This window comes from Salmo trutta, chromosome 19 (genome assembly GCF_901001165.1).
Source record: "Salmo trutta chromosome 19, fSalTru1.1, whole genome shotgun sequence".
In the NCBI taxonomy this organism is placed as follows: Eukaryota; Metazoa; Chordata; class Actinopteri; order Salmoniformes; family Salmonidae; genus Salmo; species Salmo trutta.
Genome location: NC_042975.1, coordinates 18,153,484 through 18,178,323, shown reverse-complemented (window position 1 = coordinate 18,178,323; position 24,840 = coordinate 18,153,484). Strand labels below are relative to the sequence as shown.

Sequence of the window (24,840 nt, the reverse complement as noted above, 5' to 3'; positions counted from 1 at the left end):
AGAGCAAAAAATAAATAAAAATGGAATGAGTAGGTGTGTCCAAACTTTTGACTGGTACTGTATATTCATTGGCTATGCCACAGCTAGTTTGGAAGCAAATATTAAATTTCAGCTCAAACACTTAATCTGTAAAAATGACAAGTTAATTAGTGGGTGATTGTCATTGCAGAACCAAAGTGTGGGGGACAAAAACAGAGGCTACATTCTGGTAGACCAACGTGACTACATAGTACATATAAACACGTCAGCCCCGCATATTTTAATTTAAGAATAGAAAATTCATGTTTATGCAACAAATGGTATTGCATCCTATTGTATTCATTCTCGAATCAAAGCGAATTGCACTAAATCGTTTCAAACTAAAACATATCAGAGCCCATGTATCAAATCGTCTTGAAAGAGACAAACTACTCAATTTCTGGGTACTCAAATCGCCACTATTTGCGAAACAGAACCTTGGGTCACCATTATCCACATGATTGCATGCTCCATCAATGGCTGCTCTACTTGCCTGACCTCTACGGCAAATAGAAAAGGTCAATAAGCACACCAAATAGGACGCTACTGCTGAACGCGCCCTCTAACAATGCACCTCCTCCACCTATGTGTTTAAGCAGTAAAAAGGTAATGGCGTTGTATAGTTAGCCTCCCACTGCAAGTCAGAAGGAACTGTGTGTTCTCTAGTTTGTTTGCACAGGTTAAATAATACAGAGACCACCCTTCTGTGACTTTTCTTTAGAATGTGTTCTCAGCTGTTCCTATTTGCAGCAATGGTGAGGACAGCGATCAATCTAGAGGTGTCAATACTTGGATTAAGTGATTTGGAGCTAGATTCAATCCGTATCGCAGATGTTGAATTTTAAAAAAGTAATTTCAATATTTACCTTGAAAGCGGGAACATTGCCTTTAAATTTCATTATTTAAATTTCATGTATTTACGCAATACGGATTAAATTGAGACCTTGGTCAAACAAGTTATGGCAGACACCTGGGTTAAAACGACCAACAATAGGTGTGACTGTGATATGGAGGTTTAGTTGCACTTCAAGTATAGAATACAAGCTTTATTTGTAATACCAATGTCAGACCACAATGTTATTGCACTGCAAGACGCCTTCAACAAAGAGGTAAAATGTAAGTGTTTGGCCAGGATTCAAACAAACCGCAACGTGCAGTGGTCGCACTGCACTTGATTTAAGGGAAATTGTCTTTAAAAGACAATTGTAGTGAGGGGTGCGGTTGATCATGACTACAGAATATTTTCTCCCACCTTTAGCAAACTTTTTTAGCGAATTAGTATGATTAGCGAGAACATTTTAAAATGGCAGACAAATCTTAGAAGCTAAAGCTAACAAATGCGTCATCATGGAAGAGATAGATAAAGCCATCGCCGATTTCGCATTGTGGTTTGTTTGAATCCCGTCTTGTCTGTTTATAGGGCGACAAAGTAAAAATCCACTGTTGCATTTTTCTCCATCACAGTGTCCTTTTAAGACTCACATCTGCCTTGGCTGATTTCATTCTTAAAAATGATTGATTCTTGATAAGCAAGGTACATTGTAAGTAATAGGAATGATTCTGTCCCACAGTTTGGCCACTTCAATCTATCACTTTTGATTCTTTATTAGCGGGTGCATTGAAGTTGGAAACCTAGCCCTGCCAAGGAATTTAAAAAAATGCTGGACTAAAAAGCCAATAATAGAGATTGTAGTACAGCATCTAGCAAAACAACTGCTCCAACAGCAGTCCCCCAAGACCCCATGCATAGGAGTTTACATTCCAGCTCATCACATACTGAATCAATGTAAATCAACCAATGATTTCAATATAAAAATCACATTATTGCTGAAATCTGCAAGTTCCTTTCAGAATCCATCATATTAAGTCTAAATTAGGATAATGGTGAGATGATGAAATTTGAATATGCAATGGGTCTGGGGGACCAATGTTAGAAATGAAGACAGACAAAAAGAAAACAGTACTGATGACAGGAAGGCCTTGAGAAACCAAACACTAGAACATGAAAGCAAAAGCAATATTTCTTTTTATATCACCCTTTTATGTTTTTAACACTGATTAATAGCTACATGGTTTCTGCTAATCAAAGCTAACTGATGAAGCAAGCTTTTTCTTGGTGCGGACCAAAAAAAATATAACACCAATGCATTAAGACCAATATAGTCTCACCTTCTCAAGAGAATCCTTCAAGGGTAAAATAGTCTTCCCCGTTTTCACATCAGTACAGCAGGATGGACCTGTATTAAAGTGCAGACTGGGGTGAGGGGGGGGGGGCAGGGGGCGAGGTAGGAGGGAGGGAGGGAGGGAGGGGGAGGGAGGGGAGCTGAAGGCCTAAACTGACCAGGGTTGCAGGGCTGGTTCAATGATCCACAACCCAACCAACATTCCCCCACCACTTATCCTTATTCTACTAGTTTGTGTGGTAAAGGGCTGGTTTAGTGTCAGGCATGGTCTGGCACATGATGCAAAACGATAACCTACTTCTCCCAAAACGACCGATACTACATGAAAACTGGCTTATATATATAGCCCACTAGAATGTTATTTATATGATATGTTCTACATAACAGTGGCTCTGTGATTTGTCAGTAAATGTAATTTAACGCTCAACACCAGAATCTTTCATTTTCCTATCTGACAAATCTTATCTGCTTTCCAGGTCACCAGAGTTTAGGACCATTGACATACATCTTGCCTCAGTCCCTGCAATCTATTTGCTAGCATTCAGCTAAATGGCATTTCAATGAGAACTCTAGCCCCGAAATGGATTACTTTAAGAAGAGTTTCCATAATGAGAATTTCATCAGGACTTGACATTAAAAGCTTATTCAATAACTTGTAAAAACAAAACCACACTATGTCGTGTCACTACCAACGACAACTCAGAAATGTCACCTTCAAGTGCAAACACACTGAGCGTTAGACAAGGCATTGGTCTTTAAAACGACTTGGCACTGAGAAAAATAAATAATAAGAATAATGGAAATCTTGATAATTGTTTGTAGAGAACATTCTCTTTCCATAAGGGGAGGACTGGTAACTAATACAGTACGGTTGTTATGGGGAGGACTGCTAACTAATACTGTATGGTTGTTATGGCGAGGACTGGTAACTAATACAGTATGGTTGTTATGGGGAGGACTGGTAACTAATACAGTATGGTTGTTATGGGGAGGACTGGTAACTAATACAGTATGGTTGTTATGGGGAGGACTGGTAACTAATACAGTATGGTTGTTATGGGGAGGACTGGTAACTAATACAGTATGGTTGTTATGGGGAGGACTGGTAACTAATACAGTATGGTTGTTATGGGGAGGATTGGTAACTAATACAATATGGTTGTTATGGGGAGGACTGGTAACTAATACAGTATGGTTGTTATGGGAAGAGCAGCTTGCGAGAAACTGCAAAGTTTGGAAGGAAAGTGTGGTATACTAAAGCACCAGTATAGGCTGTCATGGGCCGCGTGGGTGCCAAAGTAAAAGGTGAGGGCCGGGTCGCAGCATTCCGGGCTGGTGTCGAAGAGATAGGCCCAAACTTAGTAGGCCGCGTTGCCATGGTGAAATGGTATGAGGGAAAGGAGAAAGAAAAAGAGCGAGAGGGGGAAAAAAACACTGCAGTCACTCAAGCTTTGGGTCCCCAAAGAAGTGGATGTTGTTTGGGGTAAGAGTGGATGGTCAAGGGGGTGAGGTGGTGGGTAGGGTTGCGTAGTTGGCAATGTCTCAGAATAGGAGGGGCTTGTTGCTGATCGCTGAACAAAAGCATCCCTACACACACGAACCGTCCCTCCCTTGTACCCCATCTACACCACCCAAGCTTTACATTACCCTGTTCCCAGAACCACCCCCCGCAGCAGTCCACTGATACGCTCTTGGCACTTAAAAAAAAAGATGAGTTTGACATGATAAATCAAGGTGTGGGTGTGAGGGCACAGGGCTCGCTAGTTCCACTGTCTCTTCCCACCTCCCATTCACTGTCCTGCGCTCTCATTGGTCCTCAATGCTCCAATCACACTCTGGATGTTTTCTTCTGGGACCTATGAGAGACAGGAGGGTGGGGTTAAGTCTTTATTCCAAAAGCGCCAGTTTAAACTGACCCCTACAATTTACCATACAAACAGAGAGAGCGATACAGAGAGGGTGTAGAGTTGTAAACCATCACTCACCAGGGCATGGTCGAACTTGAAGGTACTGATGTAATAAGCTGGAATGTCAGCAGTCGCCAGGGGTTCCGATATTTGAGCCACGATTCCACACTCGTCTGACACAAGCCAATGAGAATAAAGAACAGATATCCATGAATATCAGAATTATTTTAGACAGGGCGTATCTGGGCGTTTAATGTATTCACATTGCCAAGTAATATTCGAATTGGCATCACAGTGTGTTTTTACTAATCTTAGCCAAATTACACTCGCATCAAACAGTGTCTCTTGGTGATGTGCACTCTGCACAGAGATCTGACTAACATGTGGAAGACCTGTGGAAACCAAACAGAGACAACCACAACTGTCTTACTTACCAAATCCTAAAGGCTGTCCTCCAATGCGTACCATTTTCCAAAGCTCCCCTGAAGCACTAGTGAAGAGGACATTGTTTGGAAACCTGGTTTGAAGAAATTAGAAAATTAATGCACACACTCATTCAATCTATAGCAAGTAACATTTAAAGATATTATTTAATGTACCTCTCACATCAGATGTATTCAAAGATTTCAGAAAACAGTGAATACATCTTTTTGTGTTAAATTCAGCGATTTGGTCAAATTCAGATTGTAGGCCAGTGGTTGCCCTACATCAGGGTTCCCCAACTGGTGGATGGAATTTCTGTTAGACATAAAATACTAAAAACACCAGGAAATCAGCTCCAAGTATTTTTAATTTAGGAAGAATCTGTTGCAAAGTATTCCCACGCAAAATAAAGAGATGGATGAGATCGTAGATAAATGTAAGCAAGGTTTGAAATGATGTTTTATTCAAATATTATATCTGTTTGGGCTTCTTGCGGTCAATTTGCAGTCTACAAATTATTTATCTAGTTGATCATCCCTGTCCTACATGCTATGGTGAAAAATACATTACTTCGGAAGTACTAAAATCTTGGTTCACATATTGTCCCCCTTCTTAGCTTGGAGACAAAACTGACCCATATAAGGGATACCTCGCCAATGTAGGACAAGCCCATGATAAAATAGCTACTAATGTAGTGGTACTGTAATCCTTTAGTTCAATCCACGTGATTAGTAATGCAGCTGTTCGGGTTACCACACAAGTGACACCTGTAACGGCTGTCAACTTTACATTAACTTCTTTCCAAATAAACTTTCTATGATCTTCTATGTTTGTTTCTTAACAACCCAGCAGCAAACAACTTGTCCACAAATGACACGAAACAGCAACTTGACATAGCAGTTGTGCCTTTCTGATGGTGATAGACACCATAACCATGTGTTTTCTTTTCTTCTAAATGGCGGTACCACAGGAGAGCACCTACCGTGGTGTGGTTTGCTCGTCCATGACCAGAGAGATGTAGCCCTCAATCAGAGAGAAGGAGAAGAAGCGGATGTGTCCAGAGTCCTCGCTAGACGCCCCAGGCTCCTTCATGCTGGAATAGAAAGTACTGAGATTCAAGTCTGTCCAATCTTTCAACTACATTTGGTCCTGTCCATTCCAACCTGGTCACCGAGTGGTCTGCTAGTCAAACCTTTCTACACCTTTAAAGTCTAATCATAACAGCAGCATAACCATCCTATGACAGCCCTTGCTTAAGTCTAACCCTCTTCCAGGTTCTAGACTTCCTAAAACAAATTGTCTGAACGGAGCAGCTAAGTGTTCCTGTGGCAGTGTGTGTGTATGATGGTCTCTTAAAAAGAGACAGCAGATGGCCTCTGGTGACAGCCTTATGTAAAACAGGAGGAGTGCTGAGGAGTGGGTTCTTACCCGCCTGAGTAAAACATGACGTCCATGAGCAGGGTGGCCACCGAGGGCAGTGTGTCTGGGTCCAGGCTGGTCACACAGAACATGTTACTGGGGCTGGACAGAGGGTGGATGATGGGACGGGGCACTGAGAGAGAGCAAAAACATGTTCTTATTAATATGATACTGGCAGTTGTGAACATATATGCTAATATTTTTGGGGGGGATTCATACTACCCATCAAATATGTCACCTAAAGAGATTTACAAATCTCGACAACAAAATGTGGTCCCGTGTGGCTCAGTTGGTAGAGCATGGTGCTTGCAACGCCAGGGTCGTTAGATTCCCATGGGGTATCAGAACGAAAATGTACGCACTGACTACTGTAAGTCGCTCTGGATAAGAGTGTCTGTCTGCTAAATGACAAATGTAAAATGAGCCCATGGGCTTATAAGCAACCGCTTATGTCGCTTATGCCTGGGGCTGGCCCTTGCTGTTCTGCTTGCCATATCATACTGTGTTCTCAGGTTCTGTTCTGGGGAAGAACCTTGACAGCGCGTGTTGGATTGACATACTCTTACCAAATATGGATTGTTCAATTCAAGGTTTGACAGGCTGCAGCAAAACAGCCAATTCATATCAGGGAGTATCTGCAATATTCTCATTCATATCAGGGAGTCTCTGCAATATTCTCATTCATATCAGGGAGTCGCTGCAATATTCTCATTCATATCAGGGAGTCTCTGCAATATTCTCATTCATATCAGGGAGTCTCTGCAATATTCTCATTCATATCAGGGAGTCTCTGCAATATTCTCATTCATATCAGGGAGTCTCTGCAATATTCTCATTCATATCAGGGAGTCTCTGCAATATTCTCATTCATATCAGGGAGTCTCTGCAATATTCTCATTCATATTAGGGAGTTGCTGCAATATTCTCATTCAGGGGATGAATACATTTCCATTTGTATCACAGAAACCCCAATGCATAACCTGAAACAGAGTGTGCGTTACTGTATCTAAATCCAATAGCCTTTTCAGACTACTGAGTCTAGATGTGCTGGCCTGGTTACACATGTCCCATAGGGGCTCGAACTGTAAAGGAAAGGAAAATGTGAAAAGTAACTAACCGAGCCAGTAAAGTTTGTGTCCACATGAGTGTGAAAAGGGGAATAAAAGTATTGTGTGCCTACCCCACTGTCAAACTCATTCCACGGAGGGCCGAGTGTCTGCGGGTTTTCGCTCCTCCCTTGTACTTGATTGATGAATTAAGGTCACTGATTAGTAAGGAACTCCCCTCACCTGGTTGTCTAGGTCTTAATTGAATGGAAAAACCAAAAACCTGCAGACACTAGGTCCTCCATGGAATGAGTTTGACACTCCTGGCCTACCGAGTTTAGGCTTGACAAAGCCGTTGGTGACTCCCAGGCTGTTGGCGGCCACGGTCTCTCCGTTGATCACTCTCAGCAGGGTGAACTCAGAAGACAGGGTGTGCATGACCATGGGCAGGTCCCGCTCTCGAACCTGATGAACACAACACAACCACTACGCCATCAACAACTCAGCCTCAACCAAAGCACAACACAAACTTGTTACAACAGGGAAAAACAAAAACGTTTTATAGAAACGTGAAATAGCATTTGAACAGCAGGTGAAGACGGTCTTTCCAACTGGCTGATTCAATTACGTCAGAAAGTAACTCATATTTGCACTTCAAACACAATTTGAAACTGCACTTATCAGGGGAAATAAACTATGGAGTCCCAATAGAAAACTATTCAGTGAAATTTCAAAAGAACTCAAGAGCTTCTGCATTTTGCTTATCGGAACACTTCAAGGGTAACTAAAGAGATGGGCCTGTGGGTACAGCAAATGTTAATCAAGCATTCCAAGCAGGTATATCTGACTAGCAAAAGGCTTGGGAAAACAACCTCCCAAAGGAATGCAATGCTAAAAAGCTGGAGACGGTCTTCTGCTTTAAAATACAATTTCAACGTGAAATGAAATGCCCCAAAGAGGTCTCCATTATATGGGCCTAATGCAAAGCTACTGTGTGTCCATTCCCCCAAAATTGTGCTCTCCCCGACTGAACTCTGTGCCTCCTTCCCTGAAGAACTGTACATTTGGACATGACGGACTGATTCCATCCCCATGGGGGCTGTTCTGCCGGATCCTGACAGAAACTCATCCATCTCCTCTCCCCCTGACTAAACCCTTATTTGAGTTGCATTGAGGATGTAAACAAAATGTGAAGCCTCCTGTGAGAAGCTGGCCTCTAACTCCTCTAGGGTGGTTGAGTCAGACAAAGTCAGGTTACTTAAGGCTTTCTTCATTTGGGTTGGGTCCCACCGTTTATGTAACGCAAATAATCATAATACAACACCAGATTTAAAAAAATAAAAAAAAAATAAAAAAGAGGCCTTCAGCCTGGCTCAGACCCTCAAATACAATCAGACACAGTGGGAGGGAACGAGAGCATGCAGGATAGAAATGGAGAGAAAGAGTGAGTGAGACAAGACAAACAGACAGACAGAGAGATTGAGGCAAAGTGAGAGGGACATGATTGAGACAGACAAATAGACAGACATTAGGCAGAGAGAAAGAGAGAGACCGATGAGAGAGACGCAAGTTGTTTCCTTCATTTCTTTACAGACAGTGATTAGGCCGTGGTTGGGAGCAGCTGGCGTGGAGGGAGAACAGTGGCCATGAATGTTACCGGGAATTCCAGCAAGAGACTGAGCTGAGGCTGATCCTCTTTACATAACTACTGCCAGATTATCAACATTTCCATTTTTGTTAACAATTATTTCCATACACAGGCACCGGTTGGTTATTCAGCAGACCTTGTGTATTTCCCCCCCACCCCCTTTTAGTAGCAGGGTAATACAAATACTCCCTATAGCCAAAAAGGCCTGGCATGAGAAAGGACTGGTGTGATTAAGCAACTTCGACAAAATGAAAAGATTCCTCTCAAAGCAAAAGTGCCGCCCAGGGTGGTACTGTAGATCCGCTGCTGTTGTCTTTTCATGTTGAGCAAAATGGAAAAACACTCACAGGCCACAAAGTACAAGTGAGGGCATACTTGATTAAAATGGCCTGTTCCGTAAGCTATTTTCGATTATCTACTGGTATATTTAAGAGTAGGCTACCTTCATACCACTGGTAACTTAACAGGTAAGGCAAATGACCATGTTCAGTAATACTTACAGGAATAAGCAGCTAAGCTGACAAATAGGTCCTCAAACTAAATGTGAGTATCAATAACATGTGAAGGGAGAAGGGCGCCGCTACAAGGTGCTCATAACAATGGCCAATTGGCTGGCTGATATCTTGCATGTGTTCCTTGGGAAGTTGAGGAAGGCATGCAACAAGACTTCTAAAGCCTAATTTATACAGTATGTACGCAATGCAAGAATGCAAACGGCAATCCTGGGTACTTGCTCATGTTTGTAATTGAGGGGCTGCCCACATCTACAATGGATCACCATTTTGACCAGCTATTAGTAGTTCTTGAGTTGCGCACTAGATAGGTTATAAATTACACTTAAGAGAGGTCTGTAGTGGAACAGCACTCACCAAGATAAAGTCAGTCTGATAGGTGGACAGCATAAACACAGAGATGTTGTGGTCTGCCAGGGGGGCAATGACAGACTTGGCTATTTTGGTGACTCCGATTGGTTGAGAGTTGGTGGCGCTCCCGCCCCCCGACACCACGTTGAGAGCCAACCACGTGGCCTCGGCGACACTAAGGTGCTCCGACTCGGGCAGTTCTGAAAGGGGACAAGAAAATTACGCATTAGTGTGGCCCCAGATGGATGTGTCTGTCTGTCAGCGGTCCCCTTAGCGATAAATGAGGCGCTAACGGCATCGCCGGACTCAATGTCTCTTATTTTACGTATGATTGTTTGACATTCTCCTCCGCTGATGAGCTGGATGAGGCATTGTCAAGCCTGGGTGCCATTAATATGAGAGGGGTCTGACTTGGAAAAAGGCCTGACTCCACTGCTGAGAACAATGAAATATCACTAGACTGACCATGCTTATTTCATCCTAAAAAACAATAATAACTTAGTTAAACAAGTCACCTTCAAGAGAGTCTTCATTGTGGTTAGTAAATTAGCTTATAAATCACTCAGGGTAAAACATTTACCACTGAGCATAGATTAATAGCGAAAGCTATGTCAACAGTCTCAATATAGAGCTAAATGTGTGTGCGGCCATTTTCATGCACTGGCACGAAAACAAAACCAAACAACAAGTACTTGAAGCCTCAACGCAGCAAAGGAAAGTACATGCATACAGATGAGCACAATATAAACTTCCAGACAATCTACCTACAGTAGAATACCTGCAACTGTTTCACAACACAGAGCTTCTAGTATCCATGGTGACCAACGAGGGTCACCCTGAAAACCAGACTATAATGACATGGATTCATCACTCAACCACAAAACCAAGCCAGTGACAGCTTGGCCTCTGTTAACCGGGGCGGCAGGTAGCCTAGTGGTTAGAGCGTTGGGCCAGTAACCGAAAGAATGCTAGATCGAAACCCCGAGCTGAGAAGGTAAGAATCTGTCGTTCTGACCTTGAACACTGTTCCCAGGCCGTCATTGTATATAAGAATTTATTCTTAACTGACTTGCCAAGTTAAATAAAGGTTAAATTAAAAATGTAAAAATCCATAATGGAACAGCGGGCAGAACTGATGTAGCAATATGTAGTCAAACATTGGCATCGAGTCAAGATATGAGGAATTAAAGAAAGCATAGGTCCTTACTGTCTGGGATCCCTGGGAAGTTGAAATGTACAATGGGTAACGGTTAGGAAGGCATGCAACAACACTTCTAAAGCCTAATTTGTCCCAAGGATTCTGGATAGCACTGCCCGAAAATCATAGGGCTACACATGTTTTCATGATTTACCATCCTGCTAAAGATCCAGAGGTAGCGACCACAAAACCCACCTTTGAAGCCTTCCTCATCGACGATAATGGTATAATCCTCCGGAGTCTCCGTCAAACTGAAAAACTTGCATCTGGAAACGATAAAGGAGGTTTCACATTGAATAACATGGTTCATTATGCTACTTGTAAATAACCAGTTAGTTTCAACAGAACATATTGATTATCTCAGTTCAGTTATTTAAATGGAAAGGAGTTATTGAAAGCTGCTTGCAGGCAATAAGCAAAAAGGGGTCCCCTAAATACCAAGAAAGTACCTCATTGGACAACGCAAATGAGCAAAAGCATATTGTTCGCCTTAAGTAGTGTGTGGTTTCATGAGTAACTTTTTTTATGTTACATAATATGCCTATGTGTATATGAACCATTCAGTCACAACTGAAAAAATTGAGGTTAACAATTAGAAACTAAACTTCCGTAAAGCCTCTAATGTCATCAGCCTCCAAAAATCTGTTTGACCCCACATGGCCCACGAAGTTCCTTTTGTGGAAAGCAAGCAACACATCCATACACTCAGTGCAGCCAATCTGTCTGATCACAAGTCTGAATATCTTCTTTATCACCATATTTAATGACATAATGATGGACTATATTTGAGGCCCATCAGGTCATCGAGACAACACAGAAATACACCATGGTTTTGCTCAGATCGAAGTAAGCCCAGCTATCTCTTTCATTTCATCCATCAGTAATCGGTGATAGGAGCTCCATACTGTTGTGCAAACCTCGTTGCCACAGGAATTGCAAAACCAGAGATGTTTTTGAATATTTTCGCTCCATGCATCCATCTAGCGGCAATTCCACGTTAACGGAATTACGGATCGACTCAGTTTTTTCTCTTTAAATGTATGCCAAACAAAAAACATTGATTTCAAAGTTGATCAACTCTATGCACAAGGACTATTTATAACAAATTTCCACTGAAAAACACAAAAACTAATTTAGTTGAATAACTGTGCAGATGCAAACTTTGGTAATGGAATTACAGTAAAATCTCCCTCAGGTTTTAATGTGACCACATTTTCCCAAAACGTTTAAATATCTTCTCTGAATTAAGATTCAAAGATATCTGCAGAAAGAATGGGGTGTCAGCTATGACATGACACCTTGAGTTTGAAAAAAATCTATTTTGGTTGTTGAACTACAGTAAGTGGTGGATTTACACCCAGTAACAGAATTACGGTAACAGAATTACAACATGGGTCCCTGATCTGTACTACACAGAAATGCTAAATTATGGATATGAATGTCATTCTCCTCATGTTTCACAAGTTTGGACATCAAAGTACAGTACAACACAGCATAGCAGAGTAGGGTATTACAGTACAGTAGAGTTCAGTAAGGTATAGTTCAGTACGGTCGAGTACAGTACAATACTCTACTCACCGTATTGTAGTGCACTGTACTCTAGTCACTGTGCTATCCAAACTTGTGAAACATATGTTTATGATAGGTTCAGATTTGGTTCAGTCCGGTCCGTCTGTGGGCGTTAACATCAAGGCCAGGGTGGACTGGCCAAATGTCAACGTCCATGGACATCCAGTATTGGTCAGTGCTCAGTGGGTGAGGATGCTGGTTACAGTAAAAGTACAGAGTGGGCTCATGGGTAGGTGTCAGTAAGATCTGGGAGAAGTGACATTAACGAGAGAGACAGAGACACAGAGAGAGAGAGAGAGAGACAGAGAGAGACAGACAGAGACAGAGACAGAGACAGACAGAGAATGTCCAGACTCAGACCGTTTTAATACTCTTGGTTTGACCACCAGACAACAGAATGGTATGCTAGTGAAAGGGAGGACAGTAGCAGGTGACCCAACTATGGTTTTTGACTATTATAACTTCCCATTGTAGCCAATTCAGTTGCAGAAATTACGAAATTACGAGTTTTAAGCACTTAATAATTCACAAACAAATTTGATATCAGTCAGTAAAATCACTGAACTTTCATTATTCTCCCTCCAGATGAGTGTCTGCTAAATTACTAAATTAATTTCCCAAAAATATAGACTCTTAGCTTTCATTTGACACCCAATTTGATATGTTCCTACAAACCTCACATGGTACTTATGGGTCTTCAAAAAAATATAGATATTTTATTAGGGATAGATCAGCTTTAATATATTGCAGGTTCTATCAATGTAATTGTTTGCATAATTTCCAATGCCCGATATTGTATTTTTATATATATTTTCCTTCTTTATTATTTTCCCCTAACCCTACCACCTGCCCCCTAATTGGAGTAAACTAATGGACAACAATACTTCGATTTTATACTTCCAACTTATACATTTTACAGACATGTACATTTGACCATAGTTTTCCATTTTTCCCTTTAGTCCTACCAAAACAAGTGATCTAATGGTTGTCTCTTCGCAGCAAAATTTGCAGAGTTGGGATGATTATATCCCCCATATACATAACATTCTATTGGTTGCAATAAGGTTGCAATAATTTTTTATAATCATTTTTAAATTGAAAAACTGTGTTTTGAATCAGGAGTTGTTTTGTGTATCAGTTCATAAACCATGTGCTATGGAATCAGCACATCAAAAATCTCTTTCCAACTATTTTGCAACCAGTATGGCGCAGCTGTACATTTGTTGGTCCTTAAATGTAACTGGTATACTTTTTTTATTTATCAAAAAAAATAGTTAGCTCCATGTGTGACATAACTCCACCAGTCCTTTTTATGATATAATTAACAAAAATAATACATTTTTATTATAAATAATGTCGTTTTTTTTCATCAATTAGTATATTTGAGTTTAACCATAATATTTGTTCTATCTTTTCTGGTGGATGAAACTGAAATTACAACCAGCTTTCTATGGCTTGTTTTAAAATAACAATATTTTGGAGATTCGGTTATTTGAAAATGAAATAAAGTGAGAGGTTGTAATCTGGATAAAGGGGAAAAGGCAATTTAACTAATCTGCAGTTCTGATTTAAGTATACCTTTTGTATGGCTGAAGCCTTTAGTGAGAGGTTCAATGCTTTAATATTGAATATTTTTTGCCCTCCAAACTCATACTAATTATATAAATAGGTCTGTTTAATTTTGTCTGGCTTGCTGTGCTAAATAAAGTGGATATTTTTTGCTAATATAATAATACATTTTTAAAAGTTGTTCGGTGTAGGCAGGGCCATAAGTACAAATAGGTAAACTGGGATATGACAAAATAATTAATCAGGGTAATTTTTCCACAAATAGACAGGTATTTACCGTTCCATGGTATCAAGATCTTATTCATTTTTGCTAACTTTCTATAAAAATGTATTCTAGTGAGATATGAATACCAAGTATGTCCACTTCACCGTCAGACCATTTTATTGATAAATGTCATGGTAATGTAAAAGTTATATATATTTTTTATTCCAATACGTAATATGATACACTTATCATAGTTTGGTTGTAATCCAGAGAGGTTAGAGAAATTATCTAGATCCTCTATGAGGCTGTGGAGGGATCCAGATTGCAGATTTAAAAGAAAACATGAGTTGTCGGTGTACAATGACACCTTTGATTTTAAGCCCTGGATTTCTAGTCCCATGATATTATTGTTGGAACTGATTTTAATAGCTAACATTTCGATGGCCATAATAAATAGATATGCCGATAGTGGAAAACCTGGTTTTACTCCGACAGTTTAATACTTTTTGATAAGTAGCCATTATTTACCATTTTACACCTGTGGTAACTATACATAACTTTAACCCATTGTATAAGAGATTCTCCAAAATAGTCAAGGCATTTATATAGAAATTCTAGTGGTACTTTATCAAAGGCCTTTTCAAAATCAGCTATGAATACCAGGCCCTGTTTCCCAGATTTTTCATAGTGTTCTATTGTTTCCAGTACTTGTCTTATATATCTCCAATGTATCATCCAGGTAAAAACCTGTCTGATAAGGATGAATAATACCTTTTTAATTTTATGCGCTATGCATTTTGCATCACACTGAAGTGTAAGGGGCCTTCAGTTTTTTTTAGCTTATGGTTTCTTTGATATAAATGCCCCTATGCAAACATGCCCAAATAAAATACATGGACCTTGAGTTGAGACTGCCAGCACCTGCTGCAGACTATTATGCCGATCATAAAACCTGAACCAGCTCACGATTCTGGGAGAGAAGAGCAATGTTTGTCCGATCCACCCAAACCTCTCTTTCAATCAAGGGGTACCATGATACTTGTTGATTGTGGAAAGCAGCGAGTCTGATGCCATGAGTCATTTATTTGATGATGGCGTGCGTCATCTCCTAAATACTCGACTGGCCTACTTGTCCCACTCCCAAACCTCTCCTGCTGTTGTGTCATATCATTTCGAGTGTCCTTGGGCTGGCATGGTGGAGAGCATTACTAATACATATGCATGGAGAAAGGGCGCCTCACTGCCATTAAAGGAGACTTCAGATTAGATTCACCTTCAGTATTGACTTGGCGCTTTACCACTATGGGATTTGTGTTTTCAATTGAAGGTTTTGAGATGATGAAAGGATGCTGAGCTAACGGTAGACTTTAGAGAGTGCCGTTTTGAAGTTTGTCTACCTCATTGCTCTTGATGCATGTACCTGGAAACTGCCATCAGAACAAACATTTGTAACTTGATCTCTGCTTTTGACTTGAAACGTTAGATGACTCCGAGGGATAATTCAACATGGCCGTGTCCTCTTGAAAATAATTTTGTACTTCGAGTTTCACGCATTGCTCATTAAGAATTGGTTAGATAGGGGTAATTCACCACCAGCTGATTTCATGTTCAAATATGAATAGCAAAAAGGATGCTTCCATTCAAATCAAATGTCTTTCTTTACCTAGATTTTTCTTTTCAAGCAAATGCTCTCACAGTGCAAGCTCCCTCAGAAACAACCTACCTTAAAACTTCTTTGGGATAGGGGGCAGTATTTTCACGGCCGGATAAAAAACGTACCCGATTTAATCTGGTTACTACTCCTGCCCAGAAACTAGAATATGCATAGAATTAGTAGATTTTGATAGAAAACACTCTAAAGTTTCTAAAATTGTTTGAATGGTGTCTGTGAGTATAACAGAACTCATATGGCAGGCCAAAACCTGAGAAGATTCCATACAGGAAGTGCCCTGTCTGACAATGTGTTGTCCTTCTGTTGCATCTCTATCGACATTACAGCATCTGTGCTGTAACGTGACACTTTCTAAGGCTTCCATTGGCTCTCTAAAGCCGCCAGAAAGTGGAATGGTGTGTCTGCTGTCTCTGGGCAAAGTACAGCAGCAGAGTTTGTAAGTGGTCAGCCTGGGGACAGTGAGACTGAGATGCGCGGTCACGAGACTTCTCCATTTTTTTCTTTCAGCCTTTGAATGAATACAACGTTGCCCAGTTGGAATATTATCGCTATTTTACGAGAAAAATAGCATAAAAATTGATTTTAAACAGCGTTTGACATGCTTCTAAGTACAGTAATGGAATATTTAGAATTTTTTTGTCACGAAATGCGTTTGCGCGTTACCCTTCGGATAGTGACCTGAACGCACGAACAAAACGGAGGTATTTGGATATAACGATGGATTATTTGGAACCACAACAACATTTGTTGTTGAAGTAGAAGTCCTGGGAGTGCATTCTGACGAAGAACAGCAAAGGTAATCCAATTTTTCTAATAGTAATTCTGAGTTTAGTGAGCCCCAAACTTGGTGGGTGTCAAATTAGCTAGCCTGTGATGGCCGAGCTATGTACTCAGAATATTGCAAAATGTGCTTTCGCCAAAAAGCTATTTTAAAATCGGACATAGCGATTGCATAAAGGAGTTCTGTATCTATAATTCTTAAAATAATTGTTATGTATTTTGTCAACGTTTATCATGAGTAATTGAGTAAATTCACCGGAAGTTTTCGGTGGGTATGCTAGTTCTGAACATCACATGTGTAACCGATGTGAAATGGCTAGTTAGTTAGCGGTGGTGCGCGCTAATAGCATTTCAATCAGTGACGTCACTCGCTCTGAGACTTGAAGTAGGGTTTCCCCTTGCGTTACAAGGGCCGCAGCTTTTGTGGCGCGATGGGTAACGATGCTTAGTGGGGTGTCAGTTGTTGATGTGTGCAAGGGTCCCTGGTTCGAGCCCAGGTTGGGGCGAAGAGAGGGACGGAACCTACACTGTTACATTGATGCTGTTGACCCGGATCATTGGTTGCTGCGGAAAAAGGAGGAGGTCAAAGGGGGGGTGAGTGTAACCGATGTGAAATGGCTAGTTAGTTAGCGGTGGTGCGCGCTAATAGCATTTCAATCAGTGACGTCACTCACTCTGAGACTTGAAGTAGGGTTCCGCGGCTTTTGTGGCACGATGGGTAACAATGCTTCGGTGGGTGTCAGTTGTTGATGTGTGCAAGGAGCCCGGGTTCGGGCGAAGAGAGGGACGGAACCTACACTGTTACACATGCTAATGTAAAAAACTGGTTTTTGATATAAATATGAACTTGATTGAACAAAACATGCATGTATTGTATAACAATGTCCTAGGAGTGTCATCTGGTGAAGATCATCAAAGGTTAGTGCTGCATTTAGCTGTGGTTTGGGTTTATGTGACATATATGCTTGCTTGGAAAATGGCTATGTGATTATTTGTGTCTATGTACTCTACTAACATAATCTAATGTTTTGCTTTCGCTGTAAAGCCTTTTTGAAATCGGACAATGTGGTTAGATTAACGAGTGTCTTATCTTTAAAATGGTGTAAAATAGTTGATTGTTTGAGAAAATTGAATTGTGGTATTTTAGTTGGTTTTGTATTTCGTGCCGTGTGATGCCATTGGCTGTTGGCTAGGGGTTCCACAGGCAGAACGGGGTTCCGCTAGCGGAACGTCTGTCCTCAACAGGTTAAGGAAATTCCACAATAATGGAATTGCACTGAGACTCAGATTTTCCACTTAAAAATGTATGCCTAACAAAAACCATTGATTTAAAAGTTTAACGAATCAGACAACTCTATGCACAAGGAATAATTTTTTCTGTTACCAAACTTTGGCATCTGCACAGTTAATCCAGTAAATGTTAGTTTTATTTTTTATTATGTTTTTACTGTAAAATGTTCAATGTATTCATTATGCATAGAGTTGTTGGTTTATTAAACTTTGAAATCAATGGTTTTTGTTTAGGATATTTTAAAGTGAAAAATCGAAGTCTCAGTGCAATTCCGTAACTTACCCAAGGCTTCCTGCTGGAATGAATATGTAACAGTAAAGTACTACGAAGATTACCATGTCTCTTTTGGAGACATCAGGATATGTTTTGCCATAGACCAACAACATACCTTCTGAGATTCAGTTACTGGATTTTCATATCAAATTATTTTTGCTTAATATCATCTAATCTCTTTTGTACAGTGGGGTGAAAAAGAATTTGCCCCCTTTCTGATTCTCTATTTTTGCATATTTTTGTATACTGAATTATCAGATCTTCAACCAAAACCTACTATTAGATAAAGGGAACCGGTGTTTACAAATAGCAAAAAAAAGGTATACTTATTTTATTTACTTAATTAACAAAGTTATGCAACACCCAATTCCCCTGTGTGAAAAAGTAATTGCCCCCTTACATGCTGACCACATCGCTTGCGTTGTGTATGCGAGCGTTGCAAAATAAATGTACACATACATGTTATTCAATCATTTAATCTAAACTGCTCACAAGTCTGCGTAGCCAGGCGCTAAAATAGAACTTGGTTCTATTTTTGATGCGTGATGCGCTGCAGTCCCGCCTCTCTCATCTCCTCATTGGTCTGATCAGTCCCTACACCCAAACGAGGGCACTGCGCTCATCCACCTCTGGCCTGCTGGCCCCCCTACCTCTGCGGAAGCACAGTTCCCGCTCAGCCCAGTCAAAACTGTTTGCTGCTCTGGCACCCCTATGGTGGAACAAGCTCCCTCACGACGCCAGGACAGCGGAGTCAATCACCACCTTCCGGAGACACCTGAAACCCCACCTCTTTAAGGAATACCTAGGATAAAGTAATCCTTCCAACCCCCCCCCCCCCTAAAAGATTTAGATGCACTATTGTAGAGTGGTTGTTCCACTGGATATCATAAGGTGAATGCACCAATTTGTATGTCGCTCTGGATAAGAGTGTCTGCTAAATGACTTAAATGTAAATGGTTTTTAGGAGCATATACCCGCGTGGGTGATTGAAAAATGAACTCATGTCCAGACTCCAGTCAGTGGTGGTAATGCACCTTAAAGTTGGTTGCCAACATATAAAGTCCACTACTACTGAAGGAGGAGAGATTACTAGAAACGATTAGTTTCCCCTTGTTGGAGTAGAGAACACACGATTTTGTGACTCAAAATGGGTCAAAATTCTACAAAGATCCAGAAAAAAAGGACCTTGTGCATTTCAGGTAAATTAACAACCCAATGTTTATATCCCTGGATAAATTAGCTAGCAACAGCAAGCTAGCTAGCTAAATGTTCATGAATGTGTAATGTGTTTTGACCTGTCCCCAAATGAACATAGTTGGTTCAGAGTTCATTTTGATATTTCAACCTGCATATCTAGATTGCATCTGGTGTGGATGTACAAAATCAACATGTGCGCGATGGTGCATGAGCATGCCCAGTCTCGACAGCATGTTACACACAATAACTGGTTGTGCCACCTTTAGCTGCAATGACTGCTACAAAATGCTTCCTGTAGTTGTTGATCAGTCTCTCACATCACTGTGGAGGAATTTTGGCCCACTCTTGCATGCCGAACTGCTTTAACTCAGCGACATTTATGAGTTTTAAAGCATGAACTGCTTGTTTCAAGTCCTGCCACAACATCTCAATTGGGATTAGGTCTGGACTTTAACTAGGCCATTCCAAAACTAAAAATTTGTGGCTTTTTAGACATTTTCATGTTGACTCGATTGTGTGTTTTGGATCATTGTCTTGAGGCATAACCCAGCTGCGCTTCAGCTTCAGCTCACAGACGGATGGCCTGACATTCTCCTGTAGAATTGTCTGATACAGAGCAGCATTCGTGGTTCCTTCTACTAAGGAAAGTCATCCAGGTCCTGAGGCTGTAAAGCATCCCCAAACCATCACACTCCCACCACGCTTGACCATTGGTATGAGGTTTTACTGTGAAATGCAGTGTTTGGTTTTTGCCAGGCATAACAGGACCCATGTCGTCCAAAAAGTTTACTCAAGTTTGCCAAACAGCACCTGGATGACCATCAAAACTCTTGGATGAATGTTCTATGGACAGAGGAGTCAAAAGTATCAACTTTTTGGATGACATGGGCCCCATTATGCCTGGCAGTTCTGCATGGAAGAGTGGGCCAAAATTACTCCACAGCGATGTGAGAGACTGATCAAGAACTACAACAAGTGTTTGGTTGGAGTCATTGCAGCTAAAGGTGGCACAACCAGTTATTGAGTGTAAGGGAGCAATTACTTTTTCACACAGGAGCACTGGGTGTTGCAACTTTGTTTATTAAATAAATGAAATAAGTATGTAATTTGTGTTATTTGTTTACTCAGGTTCCCTTTATAATATTAGGTTTTGGTTGAAGATCTGATAACATTCAGTATCAAAAACATGCAAAAGTAGAGAAAATGAAATAATTTTTCATGGCACTGTATATATATATATATATATAAGACAGGATTGTCAACAGTGAGACAGCACATTTAGGGAGAAGATCATCAACAACATTCTAGGTGGCAAGCAGCTTCCAAGCCAGCGCCTTGTGTTTGTTTGCCTCCACATTTAGTCAGCACGACTTACATTCTACATGAATGCAAGGCACTTCACAGGGAGCTTCTAAATGAGTTTGATTCAGGCTGTTAGAAAACCCATGAGCAATTAACAACCTTCCATTACTTAACTCGAAATTGGACACAATCAGTACTGTATGTGACGGGAGGGACAGCAGATATAAAAACTCAATATGCAAATCTATTAGTGACTCCCAAATGATATAAATGCTATGAAATGACAGCTGCAACAAGGCCCAAATCTCAGATGAAGCCGATCAAAGATTTCCTGATCCCACTTGAGGCCAAACAATGTTCTGAAAACAGACCAACTTGGTGCATCCAGCTCTGTCTGCCAACAATGGAAGCAATGAAACACTTCCAAGATATGAGGGGAAACCACAGGCTATGTTTAATGACAGATACATCTATTTTAATTCAGTTCTGTCTGGGCATCAGGAAATAAGATCTTTCAAAATGTTGTCTGTCTTCTTGTTTCTATACTATAACTGCTGTTTTACTTAGTGGAGAGAGTATGGGTTATCAGTATCTTTATCTGCATTTTTAAACACTGCCTTAAGGGTCATTACACTTTCAAATCATAGTTTGTCAGACGTTATAATACCTCTAAAGTAGTCAAGTTGAAACCACGTCCCACGACATCGGTTGTGTAGATCCAGCTATATGCCTCCACACCAAATGAATGGAAAAAATAAGCACCGACTAAAACCAGGAAATTACACGGTACTCATCTTTTCTATTCAGACAAAGCTGTATCTACACAACAAAGGTTGTGGGACATGGTTTCTATATACATTTCCGGAAGACCATACCACTGCAAAATGTGAACCTAAATGCATGTTTTACGCTCCCAAGCTGTGTGATGCAACAAACATTTATACTGCATTCTGTGGAACTCTGCCTCATTTTCAAGTATTTTTCAGGGGTCACCACAGCACATGTAAAAAGGTCACTGAAAGGTGGAGGAGAGCTTGGTAAACATAGGTTAGCCAATGGCCTTTTCAACCCCATGTGTCATTAATGTGTCACTAAAATATACTTGCCTTCAACTTGTGTCCTGGTGCAGTTATAAGAGCAAGGATCCCAAGATCTTTGTTGGAATGCAAAACTGTTATATTATTGACCTGTAGGCCCATTTCTCACAGATGCAGCCAAAATTGCAGTGATAAGAATAGGTCTTGAGGAAAACTGCACTAACGAAGTTTAGGTTAGAGTAGCCTATTGATAAGTGGCATTCCATCATGTAAGTATAACTTTTGCAATAGGTTTACAGAAGATAATCTACAGATAACCTGCCCTATCCTCATCATGCCAGGTGAAATTAATAGGAGGAAAAAATATACAGCGTTATTGTTGTCTCCTAATTATAACCTATTCAATGTATTTAAAACCGAAAAAGGCTGTAGTCAGAAACACAACCACCGGGACAGCATTCACATCTCCAGCAACAGATAGAATGGCTAGCTAACCAAATCATGATTGCAACATTGCAAATTATATATTCGGCATCATCGCGAACAACATAAATGGCTCACGCCGCCGGTTCAAGTTTGATTTAAAGCAACCACCTCACCTCATTTAATTTTACACCTACACACAGCGAAAAAACAACACCGCAGAGCTGCAATGTCGCGTTCACGTTCTGTGGGAAACTCGGGACCTCCGAGTTAAAATGAACAGAATTATTTGCGTAGAGGTATTTATTGGTCAATTCTCCTTCCCAAGTGGGAAACTCCTGTATCAGAGAGGAATGCCGCGTTCAAGTGCTTGTCGGAAGTAGGAAATGTACGACTTGTTAACTGGTTGAACGCAGCACGTATAACAACAACCGTAAATTTGAGTTTATTAGTTCTGACTAGCTCATGAACAAGGCAGAAGAGGTGAAGCAAGAGGGTTAACTCCGACCCCATAATCTGTACACATTAAGCAGATCATTAATTATTAAGCAACTGAGTTTTTGTATGGGGTGGAGAAAGTGTTGAATTTAGTCACGATTAAAATGAATTGCCATTTTGATACGTGTACTGCTTCCAATTGGCGCATTCATCCCCCCCGTAACTATTCCCCAGGTCGTTGCTGTAAATGAGAATGTGTTCTCAGTCAATTTACCTGGTAAAATAAGGGTTAAATAAAATAAGTGAGAGGCACTTGACAACTGAGAAAAAAATATATTGGAGTAGTCCTTGTTGAAATTCGAGATTGTCTATGCATATTCATGAGGCTAGCATAGCTTCTCACTCTCCATTGAATACAGGCGGTTGATGTCAACACCCCTCTTCGATTATAAAAAAAATATTAAAATAAGATGTATCCACCAAACCAAAGAGAGGAATAGGCGGGAGCTTGACAGCCCGACGTTCCGGTCTGTGGAAAACGAATTCCATTGTTAGGGCGGAGTCATAAGCCTCATTATATCCAGTATCTCTGGTTTCATCTTTCTACAAGTAAGCAAGTAGATTTCCGAGTTTCCGACAGGACATGAACGCAGCATAAGCACGTAGCCTACACACCCCTTCACGTCGACCGGACTACAAAAGCACAAAAGCTGAAAAAAATGACAATGCAAAACAACATACTGAATTTAAAGAATACTGTCAGCACTCATTGACTCCTGCAAAAACAGAGCATGCATTTTCATTGAAAGCTAAAACAGAACTGCAATTGGACAGCTTTGCCACAACGATCGGCAACATTGTATCTAGTCGCGCAATTAGTTTGCAATAACGTTACTGTCCAATAACATATTTAGAATGATTCATTTTCTTTATTGTATCGGATTGAATAATATTTTTGTATATATATATATATATATATATATATATATATATATAAAGCTACTTACCTTGTTTTAGAGGGCAAGAAGGCGAGTTTGATTAATCCGTGAGTGCAAATCTGAATGCCCTCTTTTGCTATACTCGCTACTTTCAAGCTGTGTTCTAAAATATGCAACTCCATCATTTGCGTCTTCTCATTTGAGGAACATCTAAGATATTAATGTATATCGTTTCTAATAAAAAACAAATAAATACACATATATAGCTTATAAAAACCGTGAAACGTAGCAGAAAGCAAGGGAGGGAGAAGGACAAGTTATCCACTTAGGATAAGAGTGAAAGAGAGGTAAAATAGAAGCAGGGTGTAATAAAAGAATCACAATGAGGTAAACGGGGAGGAAGAGAAGGACTGTCGGTCCCCGTGTATTCTCTCCGACAGGGATTGGAATAGTCCAGCAGCTGGTAACAGTGAAACAAACAACTTGCCACTCAAAAGAAGGGGAGGACCTGCTTTGCCACACGGGCATGTTGGGACATGTAGTTTCACATTTCCTATGGCGTCATGGCAGGGCCATCATTGAGCAAATACAGGGACAATGTAAAATATGACAAATTAAGTATTTTGTTTCAGTTTTGTATATGCATGATTTGTAATGCATTAACATGTCTGAGGACAAACCCCAGACATCTTACATATCAACCTTGCAAGATAGGCCTACTACATCTGTGCCCGTAATGTCCAAAAACTGTCATCGCTAGGACATTAATGGCCTGTCCACTGTCCATACATGTCTTATATACTTACCTATCTCCATCTGAAATTCATGAACTGTTTGCTTTCAGTTACTCACACAGGTTTTGGTCCTATAGGTGGCCTACTTATAAGGTTAAGATTTTGTAGGGGGTTGCATTGAAAGACGGAAGACTAATTTCCCTCTCCTCATAAATACAATTTACAATTAAAGTAGGCTTATTACAGTAATCAGAGTTGCAGGGTAGCCTGGTTGATAGCCAGAACTGGGGGGACAGCACACTTGATGTCTGACAGCCTCTGACACATTATACATTTGCAACTTTAACAATGGGACCCTGTTAACTCAATCACCATACTCACGTTCTTTTGATGTATAGTTCATCAGCTCCCCAAAGCAGATAGCAGCATGATAAGAGTTTAATGTTGAACACAAAGAAACAAGTAACCTGATGTATGGGATTCCACTCAGAGCATCACTCAATGGAGGTTCAGAATTCATGGCCTGGTCAGTCAATGCATTGGTAAATGACAATGGTGATGATGCCATTAGGTAAACAAGATCTTGAAAGAGTATTTGAACCCTGACCTTACTACCTACCAGACCGAGATTTTGAAGGGTCTGTGCTATCCGGGATCCTTGGGACTTCCCTACCTGATTGAAGTTGACATTTTAAATGTTTAGGATT

At 40.5% G+C, this 24,840-nt stretch overlaps 1 protein-coding gene across 1 annotated transcript; it reads right to left on the bottom strand.

The window, feature by feature from the left end:
- Nucleotides 1-1,036: 1,036 nt before the first annotated feature.
- Nucleotides 1,037-23,871, bottom strand: castor2 (cytosolic arginine sensor for mTORC1 subunit 2). The gene is made up of 9 exons (XM_029699936.1): nt 23,469-23,871; nt 10,901-10,971; nt 9,514-9,707; nt 7,329-7,461; nt 5,960-6,083; nt 5,514-5,624; nt 4,543-4,625; nt 4,187-4,281; nt 1,037-4,057 (listed from the first exon to the last, which is right to left on the bottom strand). Exons 1-9 carry the CDS (start codon nt 23,582-23,584, stop codon nt 3,992-3,994), a joined length of 993 nt encoding a protein of 330 aa, XP_029555796.1. The 5' UTR covers nt 23,585-23,871; the 3' UTR covers nt 1,037-3,991.
- Nucleotides 23,872-24,840: the final 969 nt, after the last annotated feature.